The sequence below is a fragment of the Copidosoma floridanum genome, unplaced genomic scaffold, assembly GCF_036245765.1.
Source record: "Copidosoma floridanum isolate Cflo_tuat_1 unplaced genomic scaffold, Cflo_Japanese_pri ptg000011l, whole genome shotgun sequence".
Classification (NCBI taxonomy): Eukaryota; Metazoa; Arthropoda; class Insecta; order Hymenoptera; family Encyrtidae; genus Copidosoma; species Copidosoma floridanum.
The window spans coordinates 14,180,717-14,191,815 of NW_028321888.1; the positions used below are offsets into that span (position 1 = coordinate 14,180,717).

The 11,099-nt window shown below is 29.9% G+C and overlaps 1 protein-coding gene across 1 annotated transcript; it reads left to right on the forward strand.

The window, feature by feature from the left end:
• On the forward strand, positions 1-3,426 carry LOC149375221 (uncharacterized). The gene is made up of 3 exons (XM_089590066.1): positions 1-267; positions 358-414; positions 3,146-3,426. Exons 1-3 carry the CDS (start codon positions 76-78, stop codon positions 3,320-3,322), a joined length of 426 nt encoding a protein of 141 aa, XP_089446192.1. The 5' UTR covers positions 1-75; the 3' UTR covers positions 3,323-3,426.
• The last annotated feature ends 7,673 nt before the right edge of the window (positions 3,427-11,099 follow it).

An 11,099-nucleotide genomic window follows, 5' to 3' on the forward strand; every position in this document is an offset into this window, starting at 1 on the left:
TCGTTGTTTATCAGTCGCTTGAAAGACTTTCCTCAACCAGCAGCAACGTATTTGTATCATAATATTTGAAGAAAAATGTCCGATAATGAGGAAAATGAGAAGATGGATTTTATTATGCGGAATGATGAAGAGTCTCAGAAGTTTGGCGTCTCTTTCTGTGGCCGTGAGGTTCATCCAATAACCTGTACCAGCAACGCCACTGAAGAGACGAGGCAATTGGACCTGAAACGCAGCAAAGATCATCGCCTTTTACCTGATAGCAAAAAGGTATGGGGATTTTAAAATTGCATTTCCATACTTAATTTTTTCTAAGATTCTTTCTCAAAACTGAACAAAATTGTGGTTTTATAAAAAAAGGTCCTCCAGAAGGAGTTTGGTCGCGCTAAATATGACAAAGACACAATTAAGGTCATGGTAAGTATCAAAAAAATTTTCTTTGTTCTTCTCTTTATTTATTTTTCAAACGTTTTATGTTTTGCAAGGGTTGTCCTCGAACTAAGGAAAAAAGTCTATTAAGATTTTTGTATAATCCGGGAGTAGAGAAAATGTTTAACTTTTGCAATTCTTGTAACAAAGTGTAATTAAAATGTATGCAGTAAATCTCTTGAATAAGCTATTAAGCAGGTAGATAAAGCCACGAAAAATGATAAATAAGAAATTTTTTACTACAGCAAGAGTAATTAAAAAAATTTTGTACTATAATTATGACACATAAAAATTTTTTTTTGGGGCATAAATACACCAGCTTCTTTTCGTATTTAAACAAGTAGTAAAAATTGACTAAAGTATATGCTGAATTTTATTTATAATTCTATGTTTTCATCACAGTGTCAAAATAGCTCAAAATAATTTGATCTTTATTTGATTATCTTTTGATTGCTGCTAGTCAGACAATAGAAAACCTATTTTTCGCGCAGTTATAGAGCAAAAAAGTTCGAAAATTGCTATTCAAAGTTTTAATTTTGCAAAATTATTAATTTTAAGATTTTACAATCAAAAATTCTTTAAAATTAATAATTAAATACCTTTGGTATGAATTTTTTTCTCCTACAGAAAGGCTGAAACAAATCTAAGAACGAAAAGTCATGAAGAACGCTAAGAATTTTAATGTGGTGGAAAAAGCAATTTTTTCTTTCTAATTTCAACCCCAATTTTTGAGAAGATTCAATTTTGCAACATAAATAAATTGTAGATATTTTCAAATACATAGTTCATTTTACTGGTATGCAACACATTGCACTTAATGGAGTAAATTTTCATACGAATTGAAAAATATGTAACTGCTATAACGTGTTTTTAATGTTAACTATTAAGAGTTTGTGATAATAATGGTTTATCTCCAACTGTCTTCCAACCTGAAACAATTTGTTTCATTTCTGTAGAATAATTCTTGTTATTGATTTGAGTTAGTATTTGTTACGTTCATTAACGATTACTATAAAAAAAAATATATATATACATATATATATATATATATATATATATAAATACCTGAAAACTTCGACGTACTATGCATTTGGTCGTCTGCTTGCTAAATACAAAACTCATATCGTTACACAAAACCATATTATGATCATTCACTACATTTTTTTAAAAAGATTTTTCATTTAATTACATACATTTAAAACCAATACATCTGAAATTTCGTCATATTATGTGAAATACATGTACAAATAACAAACGATATTCTACATTTTTCGTTTTTTTGATTTGGGAAAATCATCACTGTTGCTTTCACTAATATGATTCTCGTCTGTGTACAGAAAATTTTTGAAATTATTTTTCATAATGTTACTATTAACGATTTTAACTGTCTTATGCTCTATTTTCTGGGTTTTAAGATACCGTTTTTTTTTTAAGTACGGAGTAAGTTACGGAGTACTATTAAAAGTCAGTCCTTTTGTTCAAGTAATACTTTTTTTTCGCTGGTGCTTTGTAGATTGGTCGTGCCGTGCATGCAAGACAAAGTATTTTTAATGAATTTAGCCATATGTTTATACTTGCACGATTTTTCTTGCTACGATATTTAAACGATAATCCTTGATTACTATTTTTATGCAACTGCACTTTTTTCCTCATCGTTTCTTATATTTACAAGAAATATGTTTCACAAAAAAGCGGATGCAAACTGGTAACTGAAGAAAAAGCTGATTAAAAAGATACACCGTAAGAGACAGCACCTTAAATAAGGGTTTTTTTACAGGAACGTGGTCCAAAGTAATTGGTAGGGAACCTTAAATTTTCGTACGTGGAAAAAAAAATCTAATTTTTTTTATGCATTAACGACTAAATGCATGCAACCTTTTGTTCGAAAAACAGTACAATAAGTCAAAGTATTCAAGTATAACAGTTGGTTTTATGCTGTTAATTTATGTAAAAATTACTAACTGTGTAACTGTAAAAATGAGTTTTTAATTACTGTTGCTGGAATTATGTCGTTGAATTTTTTTTTTTCTTCATGTAAAAATATATCCTATAAAGTGAAATTGGTTTCCACACATTCAAATGTGAGTCGTCAAAATGATAATATTTTTTTTTTATTACAAATTTAGTTTTATAAAAGATTAAGGTCAAAATTAAAAAAAAAGTTTGTCTCAACATTGAAGCTTTTCGCTATCCTTAATAAAATTCATCTGAAAACTTTGATGCAGCAATACTATAAGGTTTAAGGCAAATAAATTGTAAAATAATAAATTGTTTTTTGAAATCATTTTTAATGTTACATAAAAATTATTGAGCATGGCTTACGATTTCTTAAAAAAATACGGAATTCTTAACTTTGAAGTAATGATATGCAAGAATGAAAAGATAAATATAATTTTAATATATAATTTTGAATAGCGTCTTTCGCTATCACTTTGTAAAAAATAGGTGTTAGACAACCTTAGCACCACTTTTTGGTAGATTATCGAAAAAAAACAAATTATCTTCTGATACTTCTGCAATACAATGCTCCTAAAGAAAGTTACAAGCAAAATTAGACAAAATAATCTATCAGTTTTAACTGTCTTTTCAATAACAAACAAAGCCGGTGCGTTTATGCCCCAACACTATTTTTATATATAATCTGATCATAACAAAAAGCTATTCCAACAAATTTCGTCGTAGTTAACCTGTTAATTAGAACAATGATGTCATCTTTCAGGTCAGAGGGAAATCGATATTAGTTCAGGCTACCAGGAAAAATCAACTAAGCGAAGCCTCTATGACGTTTGACATTCCAGATCAGTGTGATTTGGAAAGAATTAAGGCAGGATTTCACTCCGATGACGTCTTGTATATTCGTTTTCCTTCAAGGAATGAGCCAGATGTTAAAGTATAGACAATTAAGAACTTTAAAATTTTAAATAATTTATTTTCTAATCGAAAAAAAAGAATATGCAGAAAATAAAAGAATATAACGATGTCATTTTTTTATTTAATGTTCCTTGGTCGAAAAGTATAAATAACATTTTTAGCAATTTTTGTAGTTCCAAGCTCATCAATAGAAAAAAAAAAAAAAAAAAGAAAAGAAAAAAAAAAATACAATTAATAAAAAGAAATCGTTGTTAGCTGTCCATGAGTTTATATAAGTTGATGAAAAATTCGTAAAAAAATATAAAGAAAATACGGATACCATTACTCTACCTTGCTTCGAGAGCTAATATAATTTTTGGAATTCAATGATCGAAACAAGGTGCTGCGATTAAAAAGATGCTAAGTCAATTGTCATAAATAAAAGTCTTATTTATATCTAAATTTTTTTTATCGTTTTATTATTAAAGCATATCCTCATACATTTCTAGCATGAAAAACATGTTATTTCTAAATTTACACTAAGTATCACAATTATTTTATTTGCAATCAACATCAAAGTATATTTAATCAATGTACACCAATAAGAAAATTTCTGGGTTCTCAGCTTTTCCTTTTTAATTAAATAAAGTCGTAAGGTCGTTTTTTTTCATTTGCAATGTTTTTACCAAATTAGTCACATTTTGAAATATTACAAAATTCTCAAAGTAATGACACACTGATTTTTTTGCGATAAATGGTACCTGCGTTAGATTAATGGCTTATTCACGCAGTTTGTATTTTTCACCATCACAGCCAATGCTTTCTTATGGGGTATGAGGCCACGTAGGGCATATTTGCGCATTTCTGTATTGAGAGTAAACTAAAAAGTTTTTTCCATTATTGTATAATTTATTGCTTTGCTTGGATTTCCTGATTATCTTGATTTTCTTGCATGGTTTTCTTACTAAATGTAATACTAAGTGCGTGTGATACTTTTCGAATAAAAATATTATTAAGCTCATGATAAATGCACTTATTTAAAAAACAAGCAACATGCTTCTGACGAAGAACCGTACACCAGAGGTTCTAACGAAGAATCGTACAGCTGGAGGTTTCCAACAAAGAATCGTACAAGCTACTACTTCCCAACCAAGAAACATACACACTACTACTTTTAGACGAAAAATCGTACACTCAACTACTTTCCGACGAAAACTCGTGCGCTCAACTACTTTCTGACGAAGAATCGTACACTTAACTAATTTCCAACGAATAATCGTATAACTCGACTACTTTCCGACGAAGAATTATACACTTAATAACTTTCCATAGAAAAATCATACACTTAATTATTTTCCGACGAAGAATGGTACACTCAACTACTTCTAGATGAAGAATCGTGCACTTGACTACTTCCCTACGAATAATCGTTTACTCAACTTCTTTCCAACGAAGAATCATACACTCAACTACTTTCAGACAAAAATCGTACACTCGATTATTCTTTGACGAAGAATAGCACATGCCTTTACTATTATTTATTAGGCACGACTGATACTCAGGAGTGCCTTAAAGTTTTTCCAGAGCAAAAAGTGTCAGTACCCTCGAAACTTATTGTTTCTGTATAAAAAATATTTTGGTAAAAAAAAATTGGGATCGTGGACCTCGGCGTCATGAGTGTATATATCTACTGGGACTGATACTTGAACATGCTAATTGTAGATTAGATTCTAACTATCATTTACACAACAAAGACCATTCATAATACTGTTTTCATACCTTAAGCGTTTTAAAGTTTTACTGTGACTTCGGTACAAAAGATATTTATCATCGACGCGCTTCTAAACACAGGGATTACAACGTTTTTCACAGGTTACAGTGATTGTCCTACTTTAGTGAACATTGATGGGCATACTTTGTTTTTCTAATTAAATGCACAGCAAACACTTAACACCTCCCGTGGTGGACGCATTAACAGAATACAGAATATCAACCTTTGTCGTGGTGCCATTATATTAGTATGTGCCGTTGTCTTTACTTGCCTTCTTCTCCAATAGTTTAAATTATTGTGCATCATTTTCTCTTATGCTGGAAAAAAAACGTGATAAATATTTTGGTAACCTACAAACCTTTACCCTACGAACAAAACTGAGTTTTTCATGAAAAGTTATTATTGTAGCGAGCCAAGAATAACTGTCAAGTAAAAAATGTAGTCTATACGTATACATATACTTACACGTATTGTAATGAAGTACAGGGAAAGAATGACACTTTTGGTATCAAAAAATGTAATACATTTTTTTAATGCACATTTTGAAAACCTTTTTTTTTCATTCCCCATATTTTACATCACAAGAAAAATACTTTCAGCAATCGATTAAGTTGATTTAATATATACTTTTTCAACCGTTTTCATTCAATCAAATTTTAAATTTTTAAAAAAATATTTTTATACATTTCAAACTTTTTTCGTCATACTTTTACTTTAAAAGATCGTGCAGAGCTTCTTGAGAATAAAACAAAGTGCTAAACACGGGCTCCAATTCATTTTGTTCAGTGTCAGAAAAATGTGAGTACTCGAAATTTGAAGTTAGAGCGTGAATTTTATAAATTTATTTATTTTTAAGCTTTTTTCCTACTGATAAGTTGGACCACATCTTACATGTTAAGGTTCTAGGAATTTAATTCAATCTTACTCTAAGAGCTTTATTTATATGTTTGAAAGAGTTGTTACGAGCTTTTGTGGAAAATTTTTTATAGTAATATAGAAGCAATATTGCTATTTTTAATGCACGTATCTTTTGACCTGAGACATCTTTTCTAGACATCTAGCTTAAGTTTTGTTTTATTGCCCGAAAAGATGTCTCAGGTTAAAAGTTACGTGCATTAAAAATAGCAATATTGCTTCTAAAAACCTATATTAATTGGGACGATTTTCCGGTATTTTTAGCTCTAGAATTACGTAACTTCAGTTATGACGTATTAAAATGCCATCTAAAATGACCTTTTGAAGTAAAATTATGATTACAAGAGTGATAAAATTAGTAGAATTTGTCTTACAGTTTCACTTTAAAAATTCAAATAAAGCTTTAAAAAAGGGGCAGTGACACCTACATTGCTTGTTATAAATTCACGTAACACTTGACCTGAACCATCTTTTCGGACATTTCAAAAAGGAAATCAAACCTCGTATCATGTACTTACTGTATTCTACAACTATGATGAATTTTCCACTAACTTTTGTTGCTAAATCCCTGATTGTACGAACATGTGGAAGCACTGAATTTAAAGTTTTTGTTTAAAATTTTCAAATTAATTTAGAAGTAACCGCCAAAAACAGCTCTGTACTAAAAAATTCTTGAAATTCACGCTTTAATCTCGAGCTTTAAAATAATGCTCTCAACGTTTAATGCCTTAAATTTTTCGGGACACTAAGCAAAAAAAAATGAAAGTCCTTTTCCACTACTTTATTGTCTATTCTTAATAAATCCTGTACGATCTTTCGATGTAAAGGTATGATGGAAAAAGTGTATTGAAGTTTTTTTTTTTAATTTCTTGTTTAGTTTACAAAAAAAATAAAAAAGTTTAGTTTTCTACTTTGATAGCGTACTTTAAAATTTTTTTTTCCCAATTTGCAGATAAGAAAAGTGTTGTTATTTGCCTGTATTTCATCATATTCTGAATCGTATTTATTATCTTATATACATACTTACATACATTTTTTTTGTAAACAGCTCTACAAGTTGGCGTTGAACAACTTTCATCAGAACCACAGACAGCAACATCAAAATTTATAAGGAGAAAAGTGAAAAGGAGACATTTTGTAAAAAATATTTCTAGAAAACGACAAAGGAACCAAAACACTTGGATTGATGCACAGTAAAAAAAGCACATACTGAAGGTGTAGCTGGAATCGGACGAAAAGGGCCAATAACGGCAAAGGAGATGCAATTATCTTGTAACTGTCGTCTTAAATGTAACGAAAAAATAACCGAACCTGATTGATTGAATGCATTTAATCAATATTGGAATTTATGTGATAAAACTAAACAAAGAATGTGCCTGAGTAACTGGATGTCTCTGAAGAGTAACTATTTGAGTGAAGAAAAGGCTGAAATAAAAAAGGCTATCGCAGCAAAGGTTTTTTATCAATATCAGTTACCATCTTTTACGGGAATGGTTTCGGTTAGCCGTGAAATGTTTTTAAATACTATTAGTAAGTTAAATATTTTCTAACGTTTAACTGTAATCGTACCATTTGTAGATTTGTTAATTTTTAAGATATTAGAGTTGTACCAATTTAGAAAAATCGTCATACTTGATATCACTAATAGTATTATCATGAATTTTTAAGTTTTGCCTTAAATAATTATTTTGCAATTTTCAGACTTTCAATTTTCCTTAAAAATCAAGAATAAGTACACATGCAACAGAAATCTTTTACCTTGATATCTCAGAGAACGTTAAAATAGCATTTGGTGCATTTTTGGCCCATATCGTTAATTTGTAATTTCATTATGTTGTTTAAGTCCCTATACTGTGCTGTTAGCAATCTGTTAGATTGGCATGTACAAACATTTTTAAAAAATATTCTACAAAATTCATTATTTTTACAGCTTATTTAAAACACTTTACAAACACAAATAATATTACTTCAATACATCCCTTTCTATCGCAGCATTTAAAAAAAATATCAATTATGAACTATTTTTTCATACCATTTTAAATGCATTGTTTTGGGGGTAGCTTTCGTAGTGTTTTTTACGAATGCTATTGTTTATCGATGAAATACAATACACATTTTGTTGTAAATATCAAGATTTCAACAGTACAAGCCGCTTTAAAAAAAAAGTCGAATGCTGATGCGACAGGGGTTATTGAAGATGATCAGAGAGGAAAACATGAGAACCGACCATTCACGTATTCAAAGGAAATGCTGAATTATGCACAAGAGCACATTAAAAGTTTTAATGCTGTTGACTCTCATTATTGTAGAGCTAACAATCAAAGGCAATACCTAGAACAAGGTCTTTCTCTATCCAAAATGTATCGTATGTATGCAAAGGATGTTGGAGACAAAGTTGGTTCGGATAATCTCGTGAGTAAGCAAAAATATGAGGAAATTTTCAGCACTCACTTTAACTACGGATTTATCAAACCAAAAAAAGATTTGTAAGTTACTATTTCAATTATCGAACTGTGTATGCATTGTATATTATATTACTATCAGACTTCGTTCATCCGGTCATTAAGTGGTACGTTAAAATATCTGTATTTTGTTTACGTTAAAAATTAATATTTGGTAAGTTTTCTATATTTGCTAGTACAACCGTTGTGAGCTGAGGATAATCAATTTTTCGGGTCGTGATTAATTTCATACAACAAAATTTCTGGAGTATTGCTACTAATTAAATGCCTGTGCTCTAAGGCATTTTTGAATTGTCCTTAGGAGAGTAATATTCTGCATAGTATATTCTTAAACCACGTTATTTGAAGAAACTGTACAGAAAAGAATATAGCGTTTTAGACATTATTTTTTCATTTGCGGGTTTCTCTAAAATAATAAAAATGTCACCATCTTGCGGTAGTAACAAATTGGATACATTGATTTATTTTAAATTCTGCTACTTTATAAAAATAAGACTGGGGGGCTGTAACCCCTAGACGTTTACCGTAAATACCCTTAATATTTGATACGAATTTATATTTATGATTTAAGACAAAAAATCAAACAATAAGCTCTTATGATACTAAATTTTTTTTTTTTTTTCAATTTACAAAATAAAACATTTGATTCCTTTTATAAAACGTGGAACGAACAAAACTGTTAGATTCACTAAGTAATCTGTATTACATTTACATTATTGTTATAGCTATATTGTCTAAAATTGATAATTGGGAAATTTTTTTTTCGAGTATCTAACAATCGCTGTCGTAGAATTAGAACATACTCGGTAAAGTTACTTTAATCTCATTATCGGTCGATCTTTAATCCCTTATTGATCGGTTGTATATTTTAAAAAGACTGTACATGTACCGTAGTTTGTTTTAGAGAAATTTTGTTTTTTTCGATAATGTAGACCCTTACTTTACAAATAATTACAATACATTTACGATTGATAAATTCCTCACACTAAAATATTTCTGTATCCACTTATAATCTTACGTGAAAATAGCTAAGCAATAATTAAATACAATTCAATCAATGTTGAGTAGTTTCTGAGACCGAAATTGAGACTGATTGTGAGACGTTAACTCAATCTTTTTCTTACGACGTAAAAATTAATAAAATTGATCGGGAAATAATTGTCTAATATATACAAAGTATACATTCCGTTTATGGTTAGGCTACATCTCTGAAGTCAACGTGTCTATCAAACTAGCGTAGCCAAGTCATAGGGCCGTAATAAAACTTACACTATGTTACTTTTGCTAATTATTAGCTGTTTCTTGCCAAAGAATTTTGTTTGCCATATTTATTTCAACTTGTGTCTAGTATTAATACAGATTTTTCATACTTGTGTCATTCAACTCCACTAAATAGTAATTTGAGGGTTATTTGATCTTCATTTAAATTATGGTGAGAGTTTCAATTATACACTTTCTGAAACAAATTACAAAAGATTAGTTTTCAATTCGTCATAAAAGTGTCATCACCACTAGGGCTATTTTTCGGCTCAAAAGACCCTAAGATAGCCTTGGTAGAATGGCACTTATGTGCTGAACACTGTTTTTCCTACCGAGGGTGCAGTGAACAGCCAAATGTCACGAAAATCACCTCGAGGTCGGAAAAAAATTTATGGTATTGATTAAAATTTTTCTTATTAAAAAGGCACACATTAATAACCTAGATGATTGTTAAAGTGCGAAAAAAGACGTATTATACCCGTTACAGTAACTTTATCAACAATCTTTCTACCTTACATTAAAAATCTAATATTTTCGGCTTGAGAAAAAAATTCCGCCAGTGAATAAATCATTCTACTGAATCATGCGGATAGCAAGTACTCAAAACAATTACAGAAAGAAACGATGTATTTACATATTTTTAAATACGATCACAATATTCATTAAAAACACTCCATTTTGTCTTTTACCTTATTACGATAATTATTGTTGTAATTCTTGAAAATACAATATATTAGTTAATACAATAATCGAAGAAATAAAAAACAATTGTAACTGAATTCGCCAAAAGAAGGAGGAAACACTTGAAACGCAATTGTTGCATGGAATTTCACTTAAAAGTAGAACTATATTTACTATTATTTTCTCTGACACGGTGTGCTGAATAATAACACTGTGAATAAAGTCTCTTAGTATTATAATCATGTACGATTGGCCAATGAATATTTGTATTAAAAAACTTTGAATACTATGATCTACTGCATTGTTTCAGATGCGCTGAGTGCGAATCCTTTAATTTGCTATCACAAGAAGAGCAGGTCAGAAAAAAACCGTCCTTTGACTTTCACATGCGCAATAAATCAGAAGCTCGCAGACTAATAGAGTCTGAAAAACAAAGGTCTTTAAGTAATTCAACTGTTTGTTGCGCTAACTTTGATCTGCAAAAAGTTGTATCGACATCACGCTCAGATATCTCAGTTAAGTACTATTATTCAAAACTGAATGTATATAATTTTACTGTTTTTGATCTGGGTACCAAAATCGGACGGTGCTATTTATGGAATGAAACGGTTGCTGGGTGTGGATCAAATGAAATAGCATCAAATGTATTGCAATTTGTAAAAGGAAAGGTCGCAACTGGAACTAAAGAATTTTCGTTTTTCACTGATAATTGCGGAGGCCAAAATAGGATTCAG

What these genes read in the sequence shown, in the direction of transcription:
- LOC149375221 (XM_089590066.1), top strand. Translation starts at nt 76, where the DNA reads ATGTCCGATAATGAGGAAAATGAGAAGATGGATTTTATTATGCGGAAT. An exon ending in TTTTACCTGATAGCAAAAAG is followed by an intron (nt 268 to 357) that starts GTATGGGGATTT and finishes TTATAAAAAAAG; the next exon opens with GTCCTCCAGAAGGAGTTTGG. An exon ending in AAGACACAATTAAGGTCATG is followed by an intron (nt 415 to 3,145) that starts GTAAGTATCAAA and finishes GTCATCTTTCAG; the next exon opens with GTCAGAGGGAAATCGATATT.